Raw genomic sequence first — 25,018 nt, 5'->3', positions numbered from 1 at the left:
AGCTGCCTGGCCAAGAAGATGTCTTAAGTGGCTTTCCTGGGTGTCCCCCGGGGAAATACGTGGACCAGCCCAGATCTAGGATCCAAGGCTCTAGCTCTCCCCTCTGACCTCATCAACTGATTCCCAAATCCCTCTCGGGGCCTGTTTTCCAGGCAAGAGGCCTGTTCTCATGGAGACCTCTGACCTCTCAGAAATTCGGCTGCTTAAATAGTCATTTATTTTTAGAGGCACAAAAGGCCACTAAGGGTGATTTCCCCCGCTTTGGGGGTGGGTTAGTAGAATTCTCCCCTTACCAGGTCCCATGCTTCAAAGGAAGCTGGCCCCAGGGGGAAGCAGTCTATGGATGGCCCTATTCCCAAGTGCCCAGCCATGCCATGCCGGGAAAGGTCCCCAATCCCAAAACCAGAGAGAAGGATGCAGCTCTTCCAAGATGTCCTGTCAAGGATCCAAACCCTGAAAGCTGTCAGGAACCTGGCCAGGGGCTGGGAAGCTTAGAGGGAGAGGGATCAGAGAATTTAATTTAGAAATGGGAATAGAGAGAGAGAATAAGAGAGACAGAAAGAGACAGACACAGAGAGACAGAGGCTGAGAGGCAAAACAGAGAGAGAGAGAGAGACAGAGAGAGGGAAAGAGGGAGAGAGAGAGAGACAGAGACAGAGACAGAGAGACAGAGGCTGAGAGGCAAAACAGAGAGAGAGAGAGAGAGAGAGAGAGAGAGAGAGAGAGGAGAGAAGAGAGAGAGGGAGAGAGAGAGAGAGGAGAGAAGAGAGAGAGAGAAAGAGGGAGAGAGAAAGAGAGACAGAGACAGAGAGACAGAGGCTGAGAGGCAAAACAGAGAGAGAGAGAGAGAGAGAGAGAGAGAGAGAGAGAGAGAGGGAAAGAGGGAGAGAGAAAGAGAGACAGAGACAGAGAGACAGAGGCTGAGAGGCAAAACAGAGAGAGAGAGAGAGAGAGAGAGAGAGAGAGAAAGAGAGAGAGAGAGAGAGAGAGAGAGAGAGAGAGAGAGAGAGAGAGAGAGAGAGATCTTCATTTTCTAAGAATGGGCCATGAGCCATTTTAGCTCTGAATTAAAGGGTCAACATGTAAGATTTACAGTTCAGAGAGATTTCAGGAATTATCTAGTCCAACCTGTCCCCATTTTACAGATGAGGAAATTGAGGTCCAGAGAGGGCAAGTAATTTGCCCAAGGGCATACAGGTAATAAGGATGAGGGGCCACATTCAAATCCAGGTCTTATGATTTGAACTCTGTCATGATAATAGCCAGGGTGCCGAGCAGATCCAGCCTGTTTCCTTCTCCCTGGTACCTCTGGAAGGGCAGAAGCCAGGGACAGAAACGGGGGAGAAGGGAGGCTTTGTTTCACTGGATGGTTCGGAGGGGGCAGGAAGGCAGGGAGGGGCCCAGGGATGGGGAGCAGGCATTAAGCCCAGCTTTAAACAACTCAGAAACCAGATGAAGCTGGTTTCCCCAGTCACTGCCTTTGCTCATGGCCCTGCTCCAAGGCTCCTTTCCCTGAACCACTTCCCCTGTGGGCTCGGGCAGCCTCTGAGACGGAGACAGGAGAAGCAGAGGAGATGGAAAGAAGCTGGACTTGGAACAAGGACATCTGGTCTCAGCTCCACAGCAAATTAGCCTCGGGACTGTGGGCAAATCATTTCCCCTCTCGGCTCCTCAGTCTTCTCCTCTGTAAATGACTGAAAAAGCTCTACCATTCCTTCACAGCTAACATCCCGTGTTCCAAGGGCCCTCCCAGCTCTGACATCCTGTGTTCTAGGGGCCCTCCCAGCTCTGACACCTGTGTTCTAAGGGCCCTCCCACCTCTGACATCCTGTGTTCTAAGGGCCCTCCCAGCTCTGACCTTCTGTGTTCTCAGGGCCCTCCCAGCTCTGACATTCTCTGTTCTAAGGGCCCTCCCAGCTCTGACATCCTGTGTTCTAATGGCCCTCCCAGCTCTGACATTCTCTGTTCTAAGGGCACTCCCAGCTCTGACATCCTGTGTTCTAGGGCCCTCCCAGCTCTGGAGGCTTCCGTTCTGGGGCCGGGTAACAGGGTCCAAATCGCCCTGCTCCCCTCTTGATCTCCGATCCCTCAGGACCCCCAGCAGTGGACGCCCAAGCCAGGTCCCAGGCAGCAGGCCAGGCCGTGGGGAGGGACACTCACTCGTTGGTCATCTGCACCACTTTCTCAATGGCGTTGTATCCAGACGACATGAAGTGCTCCGTGTACTGGTGCATCTTGATGGACTCCAGCCACTCGGACACAGTGCGGAAGGGAATGCCCTCAGAGCCGCTGGTGCTGGGCAGGCGGATGGACACCCTGGAACAAAGCACCCGGCTGAGGACCGTGGGAGTAAGGGTTAGGCCTGGGGTGGGGGCAGAGGAGGCCAATGGCTGCGGAAGAGGCAATGTGCTCTAAGGAGGAGATCTCTGGCCTGGGAAAGAACGCCATTGACCACCCTGCACCACTCTCTTTGTGGTCACCATTGCCCTCTGGGTGTTATGTCCTCCATTAGAATATAAGCTCCTCGAGGCAGGAACTGTCTCACTTTGGGGTTTGGATCTCCAGCAGCACAGTGCCTGGCATACAGTAGGTGTTTAATAGATGTTGGCTGATTGACAGGCTGGGAATCAGAAGACGTTTCTAGTCCAAGCTCCAATATTAAAGTCACTGCTGAGTGACTTTGGGTAAGTCCATTCTTCTTTCTGGGCCAGAGTTTCCTCATATGAGAAAAGAGGGGCATGGCCTCATGCTAGGTAAGGTACCTCCCAGCCTTGAAAATCTCTGGTCCTATGATTGCATCCCCCTCCTAGCTCCTTTCCTATGGCTGGCATGGGCCTGCTCAGCCCAGCCTGGTCTCCAGGGGGAATCCTCATACCCAGTGAAGGAAGCTCGCGTCAGCAGCTGGTGCCAACAGGGATGCCTGCCTTGGGTCCTGCCCTGCAGGCAGCTCCCAGCCATTGCCCTCCCCCCGGGGAGCTGCCGCCCTCCTTGGCATAAGCTGCTCTTGGCACAGCCTCTGATAGTACTCTTACACGGCTTCTTCCTGCCTCCCTGGAAGCTACGGAGGAGGAGGGTGCTCTAGCTCCTTCCTCAGGATAGGTGGTCCATGTGCCCAGCCCCAAAGGCTGGCACCTGCCACCTGCTGAGTGGGGGTGAGAGCTGTTCCTGGCAGCTTCTGCATCCTCTCAGGCAGTTGGCCAGCTATGCCCAGGGGCTTTCAGGGGCCACGAGCCATGGGATTAGGGCACCACCACCCTGCAATTCCTCAGGATCCCCCCAGAGGCTTACCTGGGGTCAAAGTCTGCCAGGGTCTTGAGAGACTCAGGGGCCCGGATGAGTTTGTCCAGGATGCTGACAATGTCAGGAAACTTGGGTCTCCGTGCCCGCTCCTGCAGCCAACACTGCATCATTAGCTGGTAGATGGCCGAGGGGCAGTCCATTGGGGCAGGCAGCCGGAATCCCTCATTGATGGCTTTCATCACCTACAGCGGGGTGGGCGGGGGGGGAGGGAAAGAAAGAGAAGGCAAGGAGTTTTAGAACTTTGTGGAAAATTAACAAGACCAAATGGGGGAATCCAATCCCAGGACTTGGGTGCAAATCCTGTCTCTGTGACATTGGGCAAGACATTTAATCTCTCTGGGCCTCAGCTTCCTTGGCTGAAAAATGAGAGGGTTGGTCAAGATGACCTCTAAGGTCCCTTCCAGCAGTATACTATAGGCATGTGTATGAGCTTAAAACTGCACAAAGACTTTTGGGACATCCTGTGTATATAAGCATTTATTAAGCACTTATTGCATGAAAGTCTCTGTGTTCAGCCTGAGTCTCCATTCCTCAGCACTGGGGAAATGAAGGTAAAAAAGCGTCCCAGTTCCTCCCCTTATGGAACTTACGATCTAAAAGGAAGGACAAGACCTACGTTCTCTATTTCTACAAGCATTTATTAAGTGCTTGTTGTATGCAAGGCTCCATTCTTTAGCACCAGGGATACAAACGCGATGAGCAGACGTGAGGAGGTCATGTGTTACAGGCATGGAGGCCTACGCAAGGTAGGAAGGGGCAGATGAGGTGAGGGAATAGAGAAGACCAGAATAGAGAGAGGGTGGGCCTTTCTCACCCTGGAAGGCCCCTCCGCTGCCGCATCCCCTCTCTCCCTCTGGCAACTCCCTCCCCAAACCTCCATGGTGAGGAAGGGCCCGGGCCCACGATCCTTTGCTCCTCCCCTGGCTCAGCTTCTGACCTTCTGGACTCCACCCCAGCCTTGCTTTTCATCTCCATTTTCTGTCATTTTCCACTGTTAGAATACAAGCTCCCAGAGATCAGGAACTGCCTCTCTTTTTGCCTGTATCTGTATCCCCAGCTCTTAACATCCATACTATGTCTGGAACATGGTGAGCACTTAATAAATAGGGAGCTGAAGAAGATGCTTCTCAATCTCTTGCTGAGGTCCAGGCAGAGGGAAGGAAAAGGTCATTCTGGAGGCAGACCCAGCCCCAGCCTCAGCGCAGAGTTTGGGTGGCCGAGCCATATGGATGTCTCTAAGAGAGTGATGGGAAGAAGGGCTCACGGTGCTATTGCCTTAGAAGACCCAGCTTTGAATCTGACTCTGCTATTTCCTACCTGTGACATTTTGGACAAAGAAGCCTTCTTTCTCTAGGCCTCAGTTTCCTCATATGGAAAACAAGGAGGCTGAACCACATAAGCTGCAGTATCCCTCAGCTCTGCATAAATTCTACGAATGTCCCACAGACCCTTGGAGGGTTTGAGCCAGGATGCTCGTGGTGCACCAGGTGCCCAGACACCCACCTCGTGGTTGGACAGCTCCCAGTAGGGTCGCTCTCCGTAACTCATCACCTCCCACATGACGATGCCGTAGCTCCACACATCGCTGGCTGATGTGAACTTGCGGTAGGAGATGGCCTCGGGGCTGTCCATCGGATGGGGATCTTCCCGCCCTGCAGAGGACAGCCACAAGGGCTGTGTTACCGGACAGATACAGCATGCCAGGAGGCCAAGTGCTCCAGCCTCAAACGGAGGAGAGGGGTGAGGGGGGCTGGGAGGAAGGGAATCAATTCTCCTTTGGATTTATTTCTCAATATTCTTTGCTTGGCCCATTTCTACTTCACCAGGCACATTCCTGAATGCGGGACGAGGGAGGTTTTAACGGCACTGCTGCCAAAAGCTATCATTAAATTCCTCAATTCAACTCTCTGTTCCTCTAGGTTCCACCTATGAAATAAATGGCTTGGATTTGAAATCTCTAAGGTTCCTGTTCCAGTTCTGCCATTCTGTGTTCTAAGGGCCCTCCCAGCTCTGACATTCCATCATCCAAGTTCCCTTTTATTCCTAACATCTTATGGCTATACAGTCAGGAAGTAGGAGATCTGGGTCCTAGTTCTTGACATTTTATGTTATCTGAACATTATTTAACACCTCCCCCATGCCTCAGTTTCTTCACCTAGCATACCTCCCTCCCAGGGATGGTGTAAGCATTAATAAATGTGGAAATTCTTTGAAAATCTGCATGGTCTGGCAGTTTTCTCAGTTTTCTGTAACAAGGTAGGTCCATTAGTCCACCAAGAGATCAGAGCATTGGCTGTGCCCAGACCTGGCTCCTTCCCACCCAGTGCCTGGGCACCCCAAGCTCACTCACGCTGGTTGTGTAGGTGGCCTCGGGGTCATCCTCCAGGACCCGGGAGAGCCCGAAGTCAGACACCTTGCACACCAGCTGGCTGTTGACGAGGATGTTGCGGGCAGCCAGGTCCCGGTGCACATAGTTCATGCTAGCTAGGTACTTCATGCCTGATGCGATGCCCCGTAGCATGCCCACCAGCTGGATCACACAGAACTCGCCATCCTTCTCCTAGAGGCCCCAGAGATGGTGGGTTAGTGTGTGCGAAGGCAAGCAGACCACTGTAACCCTACCATGTCTGGGTGTGCCTGGGACATCCAGTCCTCCCCTGACCATGGCATGGACCCCAAAGACTCACCCGAAGGAATTTGTCCAGTGCACCATTCTCCATGTACTCCGTTATGATCATCATGGGCTTGTCTGTGGGTGAAGAAGGAGAGCTAGTGTAGGGAAAACTCTCATCTAGGTAGCAAAGTGGATAGAGCTGTTGGGTCTGGAGTTGGGAAGACCTGAGTTCAAATCCAGCCTCAGACATTTATTAGCTGTGTGGCCCTGGGCAAGTCATTTAACCCCTACATGCCTCAATTGCATAATAGGGATCCTTAACCCGTGTCCCCAGCCAAACAGAGCTAATTGCCATCCCTTGGACACAGGCAACTCCTTCCCTTCTCTGTTCACTCTATTTCCTACACACAGCATATAACTTTCTCCTGCCTCCATTCTTAACCTCTCAAATTTCTACCCACCCTTCAAGGCCCATTTCACCCATTCAGTTAGTAAGTTGAAAAACATTTCCTAAGTACTTATTATCTATGCAGAGCACTGTGCTAAGGTTTGGGGGGACATAAGCTAATAAGCGGAAGGGCCACCTTCCCATGAAGTCTAGGTGGTGCAACGGACAGAGTACTAGCCCTACCAAGTTCTTTTTTTATTTTATTTTATTTTTTGGCTAGGCAATGGGGTTGAGTGACTTGCCTAGGGTCACACAGCTAGTAAGTGTTATGTGTCTGAGACCGATTTGAACTCAGGTCTTCCTGAATCCAGGGCCAGTGCTCTATCCACTGGGCCACCTAGCTGCCCCACCCTACCAAGTTCTAATCCTGCCTTAAAGATATACTATCTTGTGACCCTGGGTAAATCACTTCCCCTCTCTATGACTCGGTTTCTTCATCCATAAAATGAATGGGCTTGGACTTTTGGCCTCTAAGCTCGTAATTGATGACCCCAGCAAGTTAACTTTTCTTTGGCCCTCATGCAGTATACTGCATCATTCATTCACTGTCCGTCATACAGTCTTCTGGTTTTCATTATTTTTCACTAGCACCACATTCATGGTGTGCACGTGCATATGTGTGTCCACCACGCGCCTTCTGCTAGATTCTATGCTCATGGGGGCTCCAAGTGTGTTATAGTTATCTTTGTATTTTCTTCCAGAAATGTTAAGGAATGAAAAGCAATTTGGTGTATCAGGGGGGAAAAAATCCACTGCATTTGGAGTCAGAGGAGCTGGGTATGAATTCCTTCCTGGTTAATTACTCCCTGTACAACCTTAAGCAAGCCCCTCATCCACCCTGGGCCTCCACTTCTGTACCGGGAGATTCCCAAGGTCCTTCTCAGCTCTTGGTCCTCAATACTCTTGAAAGTGAATGAATCCGGGCTCCTTCCTCAGCATCCCTGCCCCCCAAACAAAGTAGGGGGTACTTACATTTGGAGACTACTCCCTCCAGGTGGATAATGTTGTGATGGTTAAACTGGCCCATGATGCTGGCCTCACTCAGGAAATCCACCCGCTGCTTCTCTGTGTAGCCCGCCTTAAGGGTCTTGATGGCCACAGGTACCTCCTTCTTCCCTGAAGCCTTCAGTGACCCCTTAAAAACCTCCCCAAATTCACCTGTTGGGAAAAAAGAGGGGAGTGAAGGCTGAGCAATTGCAGCCCTGCCCTGAGTTCTGCCTAGGACAGAGGGGAGGCAGCTGGGACTCTGGGACCTAGTTATCATCAACCACCATGTTCTATCTCTCACTTCCATTGTTCAGCTAGACGGAGAAGTGGTTAGGACACCAGACCTGGAGTCAGGAAGAGCTGAGTTCAAATCTCACTTCAGGCATTTACAAGTCACTTAACAGATTTCTGCCTCAGTTTCCTCATCTGCAAAATGGGGGTAATAATAGCATCTACCTCCTAGGGTTGTTGTGAGAATCAAATGATTGTAAAGCGCTTAGCACAGTTCTTGGCACACAGTAGGCACTACATAAATGTAGCTATTATTAGCTATATTATTTTTACTTAGCATCTGTCTGCCTCAGTTTTCTCATATGTAAATGGAGATAATATACATCTGTCTCACAGGGTTATAGCTGCTGTTGCTGTTTTTAAACCCACTGGGAGAATGGATGGCAGAGTGGAAAAGCATTGAACCAAGAGTCAAAAGCCCTGAGTTCAAGTCTTGACTCTGCCATTTACTAGTTATGTGACTTCTCTGAGCCTCAGTTTCCTTATCTATAAAATGGGAGGGGTGGCCTAGGTGATTTTTAAGGTCCTTTCTAACTCTAAATCCTATGATTATGACAAGAAATGTGGTACAGAGGAAATTTCGAACATTGCATCTGGAGTAAGAGGAATTAAGTTCAGTCCTCAGATCTACCACTTGTGAGCTGTGTGACCTTGAGTAAATTACACAACATCTCTGGTCATATGTCAGATGAAAAGGTTAACCTAGATGACCTCTAGATTTGTGATCCTGTGAATTTATGAAAATCCTTTCCTATCCTTATGTCTTTCCAGCTCTGATATTCTGTGTTCTGAAGTACCTCCCAGCTCTGATATTCCCTATTCTAAGGGCCTTCCCAGCTGACATTCCCTGTTCTAGGGGTCCTCCAAGCTCTGACATCCCCTGTTCTAGGGGTCCTCCAAGCTCTGACATTCCTGTTCTAGGGGTCCTCCAAGCTCTGACATTCCCTGTTCTAGGGGTCCTCCAAGCTCTGACATTCCCTGTTCTAGGGGTCCTCCCACCTCTGACGTTCTCTGCTCTCATCACTGAAGTTGTCTGATTCTAAGCTGGAAGAGAAGAGAGAACATGGAACAGGGCAGCTGGGAGGAGCATTCCTTCACCTGCACCAATCACTTTCTGCCGAGTGACACAGGAGGGGTGGATTTCCGTGGTGAATTTCAGCACAGCTTGGTTGGGGTCCTCATAGGTGTGGGGATCCACATAGGTTTTCAGGGGCTTCAGTTGTTCTAGAGAGGGGAGAAGAGGTGTGGGTGACATTATGCTTGGGAGGTTGAGCAAGGCTGGGGGAAGAGGCAACAGATACAAGATTTCTCTGACTTGATTCAGCGTTTCTTCCACACTGAGGGTCAATGTCATTGGCTAGAATGGGGGGTGGTGGGTGGGGAAGTTGGTCAGAGGAGCCTGACCAGAGGCCTAACCAGAGCTGGAATCAGAACGGGCTTTGGAAAGAAGAGTGGAGCTAGAGCATAGAAAGGGAGGTCGTGATTTACCTGATTTGGAGAAGTATACATCCTCAGATGACTGCCGGGCTCTCATGTTCTTCCTCCTGAAATTTCAACATTGACCAAGGTGGGGGCAGGACATGGCCTGGCCTAAGGGCCCTGGCTCAGTGTCCCACATCCCATCCACCCCCTTCTCTTGGGAGGAGAAGAAGGATGGGGAAATTCTTAAGAGCAAATTGCCATGTGCCCATTTGTATGCTCACCACCTTTACTCCTTATGACCCTTTCTTCCCCATTAAGTGGCCATAATTAGACCTGGGATCATTAGTCCTAATTAGCCTTTCCGGCCTAGGTGAAATGTCCATACACAGACACTTCAGAAATGATGATGACAAGTTTAATTAACAAGTAGGGCTAGCCTTGGGCATGGCCTCCCTCACTACAGGCCAGAGCCTAGGCTGGGGAGACCCCTGTGGCCATTCCTCTGAGCATCTCAGGCTTGCAAAGTCAGACAGGGGGCCCTGGGAATAGGAGGGAAGAAAGACATATGTCCAAGATTGGCCAGAGGAGTAGGGGAAGTGAGAAAGAAGGGGTGGTGTCCAATTTCTGCCCTCAGAGAATCAGAGTAAAGGAACCTGAGAGACATTAGTACAACCCTTTCATTTTACAGATGGGGAAACAGAGGCATGGAGGCATTAAGGAGACTTCCACACAAGTCACATAGCCTGGAGTGGGATTTGAATCTAGGCCTTCCTGACTCTAAGCTCAGTGCTCCACCAATTATACCACACTGCTTCACTCCTGAACAGTGTAACCCTGGAAAAGACATTTTATGAGTCTAAATCTTCATTTCTTCTTTTGTCAAATAGATGTGATAACCTTTGACTATCCCCACAGAAGTGATGGGAGGAAAGGTCTTTGTAAACCTGAAAACATTGCAGAAATGTGAGCGAGTATTATTTATTCATCATTTATCATTGTTATTATTACCTTCGGTGGATGAAAAGTCCAGCCAGGGCCAAGGCTAGGAGTAGGATTAAGCCACCCAGTATTCCACCAATCACCGCCATATTGCTTGAACTTTCAGTAGCTATAAAACAAGGAGGGAAGAAAACAAACCAGAGTGAGGAGGGAAGGAAGAGGGTTTCTAGGAATCCCCCTGTCCCTCCTTTCTACTGGGGCACACTGATGGACAGGTACCAGAGCCCTAAGGCTAGCCCGGGCCCCTACTCCAAGTAAGCTTCATGAGGCAGAAAGAGCTCAAAGCACCTTGGACTCACTCAAGTGGGCCCTGCTGTCCACCTGTCCTTCCCATTTTCATTCTCTGCAGGGACTTCTAAGTTCCTAAAATCTACTGAGACCCCAAGGCCAGTCAATGTTAGGTTGCTAAGGTCTAAGTTTACTCACAATAAGAGCTTGCCATCATCTCTTAAGTGCTTTGAGATCCTTCTATGTATTAAGGTCATAGCTATCACTTTGAGGGGAACCTCCATTCTGATGTCCAGAAATCTCTTCCCACATCACCCCTCAGGGCTCCCAACTCACAGAGGGTCTGGAACTCATGCACTCTGCTGCCTGCACCCTGGCCCTCCTGCGTTAGGGCCTGAACCTGAACCAGGTAAGTGGTATCTGGCATCAGGTCATCCAGGGTTATAGAGAAGTCCTCAGTCCGTCGAACATTGTAGCTGTTGGTGTCTTTCTATGGGGGGAAGAAGAGGGTGGTATGTATTTAGCTAAGCAGCCAGAAGGCACAGGGCTGATTCCTGGGGAGCCAAGCATCCCCCAACAGAAGCCATCAGGTGCAAAGAGTACAGAGAGATGCCATCCCCTGTCCCTGCGAAAAAACATTTCCCTATAGCAGAAGCCCAGATGCTTAGTTTCACTGCCCTCTTTGTCCTTAGACAGAGCATGAGGGACCTGGGTGAGGAGATCAGCCCTGGTCACATCTGCTGCTAGGAGGCTAATAACTAGAACTTGGGTCACATGGCCCCTTGGAGTCTAATTCTCAGAAAGGCAGGGTGGGGATGAGGAAAAAGAGCGAGTTTGGGCTCAGTCTGGGTTCAAATCCCTGTTGGATTATTTACAATTTGTGGGGCCTTCTAGCTCTGGACATCAGATTTGTCCTCGGAAAAGTTAGAGCGTTGGACTAGGTAATGGTAAAGTTTGCTCTAGCTCTGACATTCTAAGTTCTAAGAGACCTGCTAGCTCAGACATTCCATGTTCTAATGCCCTTCCCAGCACTGATATTCCATGTTCTAAGGACCTTGGAAGCTCTGATATTCTGTGTTTTAAGGGCCCTCCCAGCTCTGATATTCTATGTTCTAAAGCCCCTCCCAGCTTGGACATTCCATGTTCTAAGGGGCTTCCAGGACCCATAATGGGTAGCATCTCTTTGGCACTATCCCATGAGCTAAGAGGGCCTTAGCTCATGCTATGAGACTCCAGGGGTTCTGCCCTCCCAGATGCAGTTACCTTCTTGTGGTAGGTGACCTCGTATTTCCAGACCCGGCTCTGCTGCCTCAGTGGTATAGTCCAGGACACAGTCAGGGAGGTTGTGCTGCGGCTGTCCAGCTTCACTTTGGGGGGCTCTGTGTGACACATGAGTGACAGAGTCCTGAGACTCAGTCTTGGGGTGATGAAGGGGAGGGAGCAGAACAAGCCCAAACAGTGAACCCAGATGATGATGACTCCATATCCAGGCTTCTCTATCAGACCTCTCCTCTCCCCTCCATTTCTCTCTCCCTGCCTCATACCACAGGCTCCCCCCAGGCCTATGCCCACCATGCCCTCCTGCCCATCCTAGCAGCCAACAGCAATATAAGTTGCACCCTGGGGTATAAGTTGTACCCTTTGCCAGTCCCTATACCGGAGCCACACCCCCAGGGTCTCACCAGTCTGGTTGATGCTGACACTGGCTGTCCGGAAGCTTCGACTGGTCACGAGGCTCGAGACGCCATTCCGGGCCTCCACAGCAAAGGTGTAGTTAATGTGGGGCTCCAGGTCACTGACAATCAGGCTGTTGCCGGACAGTCCATGGGGGGGCTGGGAGTAGCGCACAGTGGGTTCACAGGGCTGGCACTCCCCAGTCTCAGGCCAGCACTGCTCACACGTGACAGTGTAGGTGATATCATCCCGACCTCCTGTGTCCTGAGGGGGCTTCCAACGAAGTTCCACCTTGGCCCCCAAGCCAATGACAGTGAGGTGGTGAGGAGCAGATGGAGGACCTGGGCACAAATAAAGGCCAGTCTCTGAGTTCCGGACAAGAAGGCTGAGGACTCTGGGTCCCAGAGAAACAGGCACAGAGCTTGGCTGCCAAGCCGGGATGTACCTTGGGTTCTAGCACTGGTACAATCTCCCTCTCTTTCACACGACTGTACGTGCCCAGCTCACATTAGTGTCATGGAAAGGTCTCTAGAGTTGGAGTCAGGACATCTGGGTTAGAATCCTGACTCATTCTACTACTACCGGTGTGACCTTGGGCAAGTCCATAGAATGTCAGAGCTGGGAGGGCCCTCAGATGTCATTAGAGCCCCTATAGTTCAGATTCCCCTGCCTTCCCTCACCCCAAAGATGATGGCAACTTACGGGTACAGGGCATGAATGAAGGGTCCTCCGCAGCCCGGAAAAAGCCCTCTTCACACTCACAGATCATGGCCCCCTCGGGGGATGGCAGGGTGTGCAGGGGGCACTGGCTGCAGGTGCTGTCTGAGGCATCGGATTTGAAGGACCCAGGAGCGCAGGCTAGAGGAGAAAGACAGCGGCCAGATTAGGGCTCAGAGACCTCTCTGGGGCTCTCAGGCCCTCCAAACCTTCCAAAACCGCTGCTGGGTACCAGAGATTCTTCCTGGCCCACCAATCCTCTCTGCCCTAAGGTAGTGTGATGAAGTAGACTGAGTGCTGGACTTGAAGAAGTCTAAGAACTGAGGAAGATCTTGGTTCCAATCCTGCCTTAAACACTTAACCTGCCCAGGGTGACCCTGGGCAAGTCACTTAACCTCTGTCTGCCTCAGTTTCCTCAACTGTAAAATGGGATAATAATAGTATCTCCTTCCCAGGACTGTTGTGAGAATGAAATGAGGTATGATTTGTAAAAATTTCTTAACATACGGGCTGGCATACAGTAGGCATATATAAATGCTTAATTTTTCCCTTCCTATGACCACCTTGTTCCAGGACGGTTAGAACCATCTCCTGACTGGTTTCCCAAGCTCCAACCTCTCCACCCATGATGTGCCACACCGGATGACAGAATAACCTGAACACACCACACTCTTTGCAGACATCTGAACAGGGGCTCAGAAGTCTTAATGTAACTACAAGATAAAGTCCAAACCCTTTGGCCTGTCATTCAAGCCCCTTCCCAGTCTGGCCCCAACCCATCTTTGGAGCCTCATCTCACACAACTTCTGTGACAGAACCTGCCACCTTCGAGAGTGGTCTTCTTACCGTCCCCCTTCCCCCAGCCCCCAGCCCAGATCCCAGAATGTTAGCATTGCTAGAACCCTCGGGCAGGCACATTCTTCCGTGGAGAAGAAAGGCCAGCCAAGAGAAGTTGAAGTGTCTTATTCAAGGTCACACAGATGACAAGAAGCAGAGTCAGTACCCAGACATCCTACTTCAGGTCCGGTGTTTTTCAATCACTCAACATAAGCCCCGGAGAGCTGGAACTAAGCAGTTGGCTGCTTGCCAAGGTCTGTCTACTAACCCATGTTGGCACGGGCCCTCTTACCTTCACTCTGACCTCATGGGACCTTCTTCCCCAACCCACCTTAGAAGGAACACTGGATTTGGAGTCAGGGCCCCCGGGCTCAAACCCAGGATCTGCTCCTAAATATGTGGGTGAATTTAAACAACCACTCTGGGCCTCAGTTTCCCTTTCTATAAATGAGTTACAGTAGATGATCTCTGGGGTTCCAGTGCCAGCTTTTAAGTTACAGGGCTGGCCTGCCAGTCTGGGGGCCAGCCAGCTGTTTCCCTGTAGAGCAAACAGGACTAATCATATCCTAAAGCTTTTTTTCCCTGAGGAATCCGCTTCCCTGGGGCGCTGAGGGATTTCCTTTGCTAACCAGGGCAAGGAAGTGGCTCTTCCTTCCCTCCTCATGGAAGGTCCTTTCCTGGAATTCGGAGCAGTCCAGTTTTCTGCACCTGTTTTTTTTGTCTCCCATCTTATCCCACTTACAGCACCACCTACTGCCCCATCCAGCCCCTTTCCAAACACACCATCCTTTAATCTTAAAGGCAGACAGCTGACTAAACACACCACTCCACTGAACTTCTGCTCTGGCAGGGTTGGGGGGAGGGATACTTCCTCCAGCATGCCCTTTCCTCTCTCTAGGACTCAGTTTCCTCATCTATAAAATGGAGGAGAGGAGTTTGCACTAGATGAAGTCTTAGGTAGTTTCCAGCTCTCAGTCCTGTAATCCCACAATTCCTTCTGACAAGGCCTCTTTCCCCCAGGCATTTCCCCAAAACTTGCTCCCTAGTACCAACCTCCTGAGTTCCACTGTTCTCTTAAAACCATGGTGCAATCTGGGAAATATGCTCTTTTCCACAACCCAAGTGTCTCCTGTGGGCAGCAAATATCCACAGAAAGGGACTTGTGACCAAAGTCAAACTGCTGGTTCATGGCAGAGCTGAGAGCAGAACCCAGACCCACTGGCTCCTCCCAGGCCTCTCTCCCTCTTCCCCTTTCTCTCTCTCTGTCTTTCCCTTCTCTACCCTCTCCATTCTCTTTCTCTCTCTGTCTCTGTCTCTCTCCTCCTCCCTTTCCCTTTTAATATCATTCAGTCCTCCTCATTTACAGATAAAGAAACTGAGGCCCAGAGAGTAGGTGGAAGTGACTTGCCCAGAGGCCACACAGGTAGTCAGGGGCATAAGCAAGATTTGAATCCTAATCCTTCAACTACAAATCCCACACCTTTCCTGTCACTTTGCCAGGATTCTTTTCATTCCTTCATTCAACAAACAGATATTAAACAGAGGAAGGAGCTGGGGCTGGAGGCTGATACAAGTTTATGCCAGATCCCGTCCCTGCCTTCAAGGAGTTTCCAATCTTTAACCTTTTTTTGTGTCATGGATCCTTTCTCAGAACTATATTTCTAAATGCATGAAATAAAATCCATTGGATTACAAAGGAAACCAATTATGCCAGGGTACAATTGTCAAAAGATGAAAAAAAAATCCAGATACTCATCCTATATACAATATGACTTGGTTGATACCTATAATGCACAAGATTATACCTACTGGAAAAGTGCAATGGGGAGGCTTCCTTGCGAGCTGGGGTGGGGTCGGGAAGGAGGATTCAGATGAGGATGCTTCAGGGAAGGCCACGGTGAAGTGTTCTGGGGGACAATGGAACCCATGGCTTTGACCCAAGGGTTCAAGACTACTCAATATTGGGTACAGAAGGGAAGAATTGTGTGCTTCTTCTCCAAGGGAATGTGTATCAGGCTGACGTCCTGCCAGAGGCAGGTCCCATTTCCTTTCTTTCAACCTGTGTTTGTCTCTTACTGCCCAAGGACAGTCTCATGCCTACTCACCCACTCTACTCCCCAGTCAGAAGGCTTGGAGGCAGACCCAAAGGGAAGAAGTCAAAGGCTAGAGCGTGAGGGAGCCCACAGGGTCCTGGGGCTAGGGAATCTACATTCAGCTCTCTGAGATAACTCCCTGATTGCTCAGGTCTGGGACAAAGCCCAGAAGAGGCTGGCAGCCTTTGGGACATGTAAAGGCAGAGTGCTGCCCAGGTCCCAGCTGCTTATCCATCCAAACTGCTTTCTCATAGACTGTGGTCATCAGGCCCTCCCACCCTTGTCTCCTCACAGGGCAGGATTATCAGTGATTTGGGTTGAGAATGGCTCATTGCTGTATGCCCTACCCCACATCCCCCCTTCAATATATAGTAGCACATTCTCAGTGGAAATCTCTCCAAATTCTTTCTTTCCCCACTGCAGGCCAGTGGGCTGGGCAGGCCATGCCTTGGGTCTTTGGGGCCGGAGAATTGAGGATTTTTTGTTCATGATACCCCCCCCTCCTTTTCTGCAAAGGGCATCAATCAGGGCAGAGGAGGAGAAGGGATCAAGGCTAGGGAGGGGAGGGGATGGATGCTAGGGAGGAAAGGGGATCAGGGCAGAGGAGGAAAGGGGATCAGAGCTGGGGAGGAACAGGGATCAGGGCTGGGGAGGAGAGGGGATCAGGGCTGGGGAGGAGAGGATCAGGGAAGAAGAGGGGAGGGGATCAGGGTTGGGGAGGAAAAGGGGATCAGGGCTGGCGAGGAGAGGGGATCAGGGCTGGGGAGGAAAGAGGATCAGGGCAGAGGATGGGAGGGGATCAGGGCTATGGGGAGGAAGGGAGTTGGATCTGGACTCTGGTATTTTTTCAAACTGTGCAAATATTTTCAGCAGGAAGCCATCCAGCCTGCTGTGGGATATCTGCTTCCCCTCTTTGCCAACCAGAGAGCCAGAAGTCAGGAAAATTGAGACCACGAAAAGCTCAGCTGTCCTAAGTCTGCTCTCTCAGGCTCATCACCCCTCCTGTTCCGCCCTCCCCTCCTCTGGACAGCAGGAGTTGGGACATTTTCCTAGTTATTGAGTGCATGGAGGGAAAAGGGGAATTTATCTGAACATAGATCTGTGGTTGTCTGTCCTCCTTGGGCCTCATCTCCTAATTTAGGACATCAGCCAGCCTGAAGTCTGGTTTCCCTGAAGCCCAAAGTTGAGCTATATCTCTCATTTTCTTTCTTTTTTCTCTTTCTTTTCTTTCTTTTCTTTCTTTCCTTTTTTCCTTCCTTCCTTCCCCAGCTCTGATCCCTGTTCCTCCCCAGCTCTGATCTCCTCTCCTCCCCAGCCCAATCTCTTCTCCTCCTCTGCCTTGATCCATCCCCTCTGTAGAAAAGGAAAGGTGGGTATGAAGAACAAAGAGTCCTCAATTCCCCAGCCCCGAAGACTTGAGATGTGGCCTGCAGTGGGGAAAGAAAGAATTTGGAGAGATTTCCGCTGAGGATGTAGTAACATATTGAGGAGGGAAGGTAAACAGGGCGTGTGTTCACCTGACAAGAATGCACAGGATCTGGCCCCTTGTATTATTCTCCTGCTCCCTCCCTCACTACTCACCAATACCCCCCTCACAGGTGAGGAGTTGAGGCTGGCTGAGGATGAGGGACGTAAGGGGCCTGGGGAAGCTCCAAGCCTTGGGGCAGTGAATTCTCCAGACCCCTGAGACTAGGAAGCTTCTTCCTTATCCCTCCAACACTACTCCCAAAGGACTGAGATCTCAAAGTCCCTTGAGAACCTCCTCACTGTCCAGTGTGGAACAAGCCAGACAGTGGACTGATGCCTGCCCTCCACAAGCCCACCTTTTCCAGCCAAGCCTCCTATGACAACCTTCCACATGTCTGTTGTTGTTCAGTCATTTCTCAGTTGTATTTGACTCTCTGTGACCCCACGTGGGGTTTTCTTGGCAGAGAGACTTGAGGGGTTCGCCGTTTCTTTCTCCAGCTCATTTTGCAGATGTGGAAACTGAGGCAGAAAGGGTTAAGTGACTTGCCCAGGGTCACACAGCTAGTAAGTGTCTGAGGTCAGGTTTGAACCGAGGGAGGAGAGGCCCCACGCTCTATCCACTGACCCACCCAGATGCCTTCCACATCTCACACATCTATCATCTCACTAAACTGAACAAATTCTCTGTCCCTGTGGAACCGACAGCCTGGGGTCTCATTTTTCTAATGTACTTATCATGTAATTTGTTGTTGTTCAGTCAGGTCTGATTCTTTGTGACCCCATGGACCAACTATCACATAATTACTATCATGCGTTAATACTAAGAGATGTCTGGCTATAGATGGCCATCCTTGGAGTCAAGAAGAGTTGGGTTAAATCCTACTCGAACATATGCTAGCTCTGTGACCCTGGACTGGTCCCTTGCACCTTTCAGGGTCCCAGGCAGCTCTCTAAAACTAGAGGCCACAGAATGCATTGCTCTTAATATTCATCTTTGGAGGGAATCTCCATACTGGGAGCTGACCAGCTATGCAATCACCTATGAAGTCCAGCCAGTGCCTGCCCCTTTTTCCCTCTGTCTTGGTATCTTATACCCCTATTAGATTGTGAGCCCCTTGAGAGCAGGGGCTGTCTTATTGCAAGGAAAGAAGAAAACACGCATTTATTAAGCACCTAGTATATGCCAGGCACTATGCTAAGCATTTTACAATTATTATTTCATTGATCCTCACAACAAGCCTGAGACTTAGGGGTTGTTATTATCCCCTTCTTACAAATGAGGAAACTGAGGCAGATGGCAGTTAAGAGACTTGCCCAGGGTCACATAGCTAGTTTAGTGTCTGAGGTTGTATTTGAACTCAGGTCTTCCTAACTCCAGGCCTATTGCACTGTATATTTGGACATTGTGAATGTAGAAATTTATTTTGCTTGTAACTATTTGTTGCAAGGTGGGAGAAAGTCTGTATCTTCCATAGCACTGAACACAAGGCTCTGTACACTTTGAATGCTTGTTGAATGGATGAATGGATGAATGGATGGATGGATGGATGGATGGATGGATGGATGGATGGATGGATGGATGGATAGATGAACAGGACATTGAGGTATAGTAACAGGAACTCCGGATTTGGAAGCAGATAGCCCAGGCTTGAATGCTGGCTCTGCTTTCTGCCTTTGTGAGCTTAGCCAAATCACTTTCTCTCTTGGGGCCTTGGTTTCCCCTTCTGTAAAATGAGAGGGTTGGACTAAATTACTTTTAAGGCGCTTTCTAGCCCTAACATCTCATGGTCTTAGAAATGAATGAATTAAACCAAGCCTTCAAGGCCCCCCAAGGGAGGGTCTGGCCTTGGATGAGGGATGGATTCTCAGTCCTTCCCCAGGAGGGTCAGTGATGGTCCCTCACCCACCTGAGCAGGAGCTTAAGCACATTGACAAAGATGGCAGCCCTGGGCCAGGCAGGGGAGGAAAACTAGGGCACAGCTGCACCTGGCCTTGCACCCTGGTTTTTCCAGTTTGTCAGATGCCCGCCCCCAAGGTGGCACCGCTGGGTGACTCAGGGGCAGACACCCTCCGGACTGATGCAAGGCTCAGGGACCCCTCCCATCCTGAGGCCACCTCCCAGCCCAGTGGGGGGGAGGTGAGGTCACAGGGTCAAAGGTTAGAGTAGCAATTCACCTCCCATTGCCCTCCCCTGAGGAAGCACCAGACTGTCAGATGGAGCTATCCTTGCCATGCCAATCCTGGCTCCCAGCCGAGGAAGACGGACGCCAGAAACTGGACTTTGTCCTGCCCATGGGTGGACAGCAAGCTAGTGACCTTAGAGCCACTGACCTGACAAATAAGGGGCAGGCTGATAACCAGAGCTGCGCAATGCTTAAGAATTCCCCCAGCCCCCTATTTCCCCCCTGCACTAGGCTTGACCTGCAAAGCCTCTCACTCCATCGGAATTTTTTTTGGGGGGGTGTCTCCTGGTAGGGGTTCCTACCATAAACCTGGAGTTTAAACTGGTGGTAGGAGGGCATGAGAAGAACCTTTTATATACACCCCAGGAATTCTCCCTCTCCTGTGCATTCTTTGACCAACTAAGGTGAGATAAGGAGGCTGCCCTCCGCCTCTGCTCCATTTTGCTTTCCCTGGCTGGTTTTATCTCCTGTTTACTTTCTCTCTTCTCCTTCCTTCCGCTGGGCTCTGAGGACTCACTAATCTCCAGGTCATGAAGGGAGGGGTGAGACAGGCCCTGAAGCCCAGAAACGGTCACCAATAGCCCTGTTTGCCAATAACACGAGCTCCTCGGCTGGCCTTATGGGCCGAACACCACAGTCACCCCAAGGGCGGAGAAGCCCCAGGTCAGCACCCAGGAAAGCTGGGGAGGAGCTCCTCTTCAGCCAGGCCTTTATTAAGCTATGTGAAAGGCACTGGGAGAGATGGGGGGGGGACAAATACTCCCCAAAGTTACTTCAAAGAACTTAAATTTCACAAAATAAGATTGCCTATTTAGAGCTGGCAAGGACCATAGTTGGGGGCTTGGGCGCTTCCAGTGCCTTGAGAAAGTCTGGTTATGTCTAGTGAAAAAGTGACATCTTCCCCAGTCCTGGGAAAACAAGTCACCGCCGACTCCACCAAGTCAAGACAGCTCCTTCTGTATACAAGGCCATGAGCCAAGAACTCTCATTTTGGGGATGGATGGGAGGGGAAGGCAATCGGGGTGAAGTGACTTGCCCAGGGTCACACAGTTAGTAAGGGTCTGAAGATGGATTTGATCTCAGGTCCTCCTGACACCAGGGCCAGTGCTCTATCCCCTGAGCCACTTACCTGCCCCTAGCCAAGAATTCTAGACGCTAAATTGGCTTGCTCAAAATCAAGAACTCAAAAGTAGCTATACTGGGATTGAAACCCAAGTGTCCTAACTCCCAGAGGGTATAAGATTTGGATATATCCTGACAAAAGGTAAAAACAATGACTTTTTGGGTTGGCTGTGGCAGTATTTCCTTTCATTTATATACATGCTGGATGATCTAAGCCAAACCTCTTTACATTACTGGGGCTTTCGTCCCTCAATTGTGCAATGTGAGGGTGTTAGGTGAGATTATTTCCAAGGACCCTCCCAGCTCTGACATTCTATGTTCTAAGGGCCCTCCCATCTCTGACATTCTATGCTGTAAGGACTCTTCCAGCTCTGAAAGTCTATGACCCTATAAAAACAAAAATGTCTCTTTCCCAGCCAAGACTGGTGAGGGCAGTCCTGGTTTAACTGAGATGTCCTCTTGAGCATCCTCCTAACCCAGACATAAGGAAGGGCTCTAAGGTCCCCCAAGGGGAGAGGCTGAGGTAGCCCTGTCACTCTGGGACCCTTGTGGAGCTTTTGAGAACATCCCCGGTCCAGCCCTGGCCCCCTCTCCCATCAGACCTGATTTGGGTCCAACAGCTGCCGGGCTCTGCCCTCTGAGGATGGTGCCGCCTGCCACCTGTTTACCTGGCCCAGCCTGCTCCCACCCCCAGAATGGCGCCATCATGGCCCCCAGCTGGCCAGGCCTTGCTGATGCCAGCACAGGAAGCAGAGATAGACAGAGCAGCCCCCAGGGGAGAAATAAAGAAGCCAGGTAGAGTTTCTCCAGTATCTCCCTTCATTCTAGCTCCCCCATCCATCAGACAAAGCCATCAGATAGAAGACGGGAGTGGGAGTGGTTGGGGGGGGTAGGGTGTCATTCCTTACATAGCTGGCAGTTCTCTGGGGAAGCCTGCTTGCCCACTACCCCCCAGAGCACCTGGGGAGGGGCACAGCAAGCACTGAGCTCCCCTGCTACCCCTCCCCATTAACCCTATCTTGACACTCCAGGCTTCTAGGAAATCCTAGGCAATCTGATTTTCAAAATATTCATCCCTAAGTAGGAGAAGCTTCTCCTATCAGCGAGGATGGGTCAGATACCTGCTTTGTCAAAGAAACGCCTGAATGAAGTCAGGCTCCTCCCCTTCCCTTCCACTGAGCCTAGCATGTAGGAGTGGAAGGGGCATTAGAGACCATCAAATCACTTTACAAATAAGGAAACTGAGGCACAAAGAAGAGGGCATGATTTGCCCAAGGATGTAGAGATAAGATCCGAGGCTCTCTCCACTATAGCACACTGAGCTCTTTGGCCTCAATCAATCCTAAGATCGTAGTTTTAGATAGGGAAAGAACTGTAGAGACCACCATCTAACCTCCCTCATTACACAGATGAGGAAACTGAGGCCCCATGAGCACAAGGCTGGGGAGCAAGCACCTGCATTGCCTCGGGGAAGTCCCATAGCAGGGGAAGGGATGGGGTGGGGAGGGGAGGCAAAGAGGGGAAGGGAATTGGCAGCAAAGTAGAACTATAGCCGGGCAGGAAAGGAGAGAGGGCTGGCTCCATTCACAGCTTCCTTTGCTACTTCCTCAAGGAGAGGGGGAGTTTTCCCTGGCCACAGCCAGCCCATCAGCCCGGTGTTCCCAGCCTCATTTCCCTCCACCCCAGCACCCTTCCCTCAGCCAGTCTTTTACCCCCTCCCCCACTGATCCATACCGTCCCCTCGAGTTTCCTCCGTTGACCCATTCCTGGCTTTCCAGGACCTGCCCTCCCCAGGCCCGGCCACAGGAACAAGGGCCCCTTCTGGAAGGGAGGAAGCTTCTCAGGGGAGACTTGGGGCAGTGGAAGGAACACTGGGGTGGGAGCCAGGAAACACCTGGGCTCCAATCTTGGCTCTGCCCCCTTATTACCTGTATGACCTTGAGCAAATCACTCCCCCTGTGGCCCTTAGTGGGTTAGAATAGAGGCTCTCCAAGGCCACTTACGGCAAGAGGACAGGGACAGACCCAGGGAGGGTAGGAGGCAGGACCTGGGGCCACAGGGCCCTCCAAGGCAATTGCTGGGATGGAAGAGGCAGATGGGAAAGCAGCAGTCGCATCTGCCAAGTGGGCCCAAGGCTCTGAAATCAAAGTCCTTCCCAATTCCCTCTAGCACCACCCCACTCTGAACACACACACAAACACACACACACACACACACACACAAAACGTGAAAGCGTAATCTCTACTTGGAAACCCTGCCAGCATCCTTGACCTTCTAGGTCCCTTTCTCCAGAGGACAGAGGGAGGGAGGGAGAGAGAGAGAGCGAGCTAGAGAGGAGGGGAGCCTTCCCAGTTTGAGCCCTGTGACCCCTACCAGCCCTTCTGAGGACCCCAGTGCTTATCTCAGAGCCTGAATCACCAGCCTGTGGAAAGTTTTTACCCCCACCCCCAACTCTCACATTCCTCTCTGAGGATGTCATGTGGGGAGCGGCCAGCTTGCCTGGCCCCACTCCCCACCACCCCCTTCCCTTCCTTCCATCCTCAGCAGCCATTGTCTCAAGCCAGAGGGTGTCTGTGGGCTGGCCTCTTGGGTAGGGGATTTGTGTGTGTGTGTGTGTGTGTGTGTGTGTGTGTGTGTGTGTGTGTGTGTTGGGGGAGAGGAAGGGACCCTGCTCAGATTGGACAGACCATCTCCTAAAGAGGTGCCAGCCAGCTAAGACAAACAGGGAGGGGTGTCAGAGGCAGGACTAAAGCAATGAATGGGTTTGGGGTCAGAGACCACAAAGTGTTAGAGCTGGGAGGGCCCTGAGAACATAAGAGTGTCAGAATTGGCGAGAGACCTTAAATCACAGAACATTAGAACTTGGAATACTAAAACAGGGAGAGACCTCTAGAGATCACAGGATCACAGAATTTAGAAGCAGAAGGACCTTGGGGCAGTTAGGTAAGCTCAATGGATAGAGCAACAGGCCTAGAGTCAAGATAGACCTAAGTTCAAATCCAGCCTCAGCCACTTACTAGCTATGTGACCCTGGGCAAGTCACCTAACCTCTATTTACCTTAATCCACTGGAGAAGGAAATAGCAAACCTCTCTAGTACCTTTGCCAAGAAAACTCCAAGGATAGTATTGGCATGCTATGGTCCATGGGCTCACAAAGAGTTGGACAGGACTGAACAAACAAGAAGGGCCTCTGATCTCATCCAATCCCTTGTTTTTACCAGCGAGGAAAGAGAGACCCTGGGACATGCCTACGGTCACATAACTAGCATTTATTAGGGGCCCGCTATTTGCAAGTAAGGAGGATGTGGGGAATGCTGAGGGCTCTACCAGCCTGGCCACTCTGAATCACTTCTGTGCTGTTTTGCCTGGAGAGGCCCAGAGGAGTGATGGTAAACACCCTGAACCAGGGAGTCTGGAGGACCTTTGCTCTAGGTTCCACTACTTACTGGTCACCCGGGCAAATCACTTCCCATGGTGGGCCTCAGTTTGCTTACCTGCAAAATGGGAAGAATAATCTCTGCCCCAGTTTCATGATAGATGTGGAGTTCCAATGACATAAGGCATTTTTAAATAGTAAAGGATTGCCAATACTCAGGGACAGGGCTGTTATCATTATCCAGAGAATCTGGGAAGGGAGATAGAGGCGGAGATAGGGGTTGGCACTCACCCTGGCAGGATTCTTCCACCTTCTCATAGCCCGCCTCACACATGCACTGGCCAATGGGCACCAGCCACTCCCCATCGACGTTACAATGCATCGTGGGCTCCTCGCCACCCAGAGCCACTGACGCATGCTCCACACAGGTGCCGGCCACCTTGGCGAGGTTGGCCGAGTCCCAGCCGGCAATGGTCTCTGGGAATCGGGCCAGGCTCTGCAGCATCTCGGGGCATTTCTTATAGTAGATGCGCACGGAGAGGAGGGCCACACAGGCCCCGATGTCCTGGAAGGCCAGGTAGAAGCCCTTCTGAGTCAGCGGCCCCACCGAGCGCTCCTCCACATTGAGCTTCACGTTGCGGGTCTCGAAGTCGCTGCTGACCGTGATTTCATCAGGGGCGATGGTGTCGATCTTCTTGAACTGGCGTTTCTGGAAGTTGGTGCCGTAATCCACGTCAGACTCGGCGTAGTACAGGTTAAAGGTTTCCTTGCAGGAGCTGGCCCCACCAGGGAAGCTGTTACAGTCTCTCACAGTGAACTTGAGCTCAATGAAGACCTTTTCCGCTTCACTACGATAGATCCAATTGGTGCGTAGCCAGTTGTCCTGGTCACCTGACACCACGTTGCACACGGAATACATGTAGATGGGCTGGTCATCCATAATATTCTGCATCAGGTCCCACTGTAAGGCAGTCAGAAAAGAGAGGATGTCAGAGCTGGAAGGGCCCTTGGAACATGGAATGTCAGGGCTGGGAGGGCCCTTAGGACACAGACTGTCAGAGCTGGAGGGGCCTTAGGACAGAGAATGTCAGAGCTGGAGGGGCCTTAGGACAGAGAATGTCAGAGCTGGGAGGGCCCTTGGGACACAGAATGTTAGCGCTACCATTGTTACCCCTATTTTAAAGGTAAGGAAACTAAGAGTAAACAATTTGCTTATGGCCATATAGCTAATAAATATCAGAAGGTGGACTTTAACCTAG

At 51.0% G+C, this 25,018-nt stretch overlaps 1 protein-coding gene across 1 annotated transcript in view; it reads right to left on the bottom strand.

The window, feature by feature from the left end:
* Nucleotides 1-25,018, bottom strand: part of EPHA2 (EPH receptor A2) — a 40,104-nt gene that overhangs the window by 4,697 nt on the left and 10,389 nt on the right. The window contains 15 exon segments of the mRNA XM_020973018.2: nt 2,161-2,316; nt 3,289-3,482; nt 4,804-4,925; nt 4,928-4,952; nt 5,651-5,860; nt 5,988-6,049; nt 7,335-7,520; nt 8,739-8,864; nt 9,129-9,184; nt 10,071-10,170; nt 10,626-10,779; nt 11,553-11,668; nt 11,972-12,304; nt 12,666-12,821; nt 24,051-24,720. Of these exon segments, the coding sequence (XP_020828677.1) occupies nt 2,161-2,316; nt 3,289-3,482; nt 4,804-4,925; nt 4,928-4,952; nt 5,651-5,860; nt 5,988-6,049; nt 7,335-7,520; nt 8,739-8,864; nt 9,129-9,184; nt 10,071-10,170; nt 10,626-10,779; nt 11,553-11,668; nt 11,972-12,304; nt 12,666-12,821; nt 24,051-24,720 (2,666 nt within the window).

The sequence above is a fragment of the Phascolarctos cinereus genome, unplaced genomic scaffold (assembly GCF_003287225.1).
Source record: "Phascolarctos cinereus isolate Bilbo 61053 unplaced genomic scaffold, phaCin_HiC Scaffold_726;HRSCAF=1367, whole genome shotgun sequence".
Taxonomy (NCBI): domain Eukaryota; kingdom Metazoa; phylum Chordata; class Mammalia; order Diprotodontia; family Phascolarctidae; genus Phascolarctos; species Phascolarctos cinereus.
Note: the sequence above shows the minus strand (reverse complement) of the source record. Positions and strands in the feature narration are given on the sequence as shown.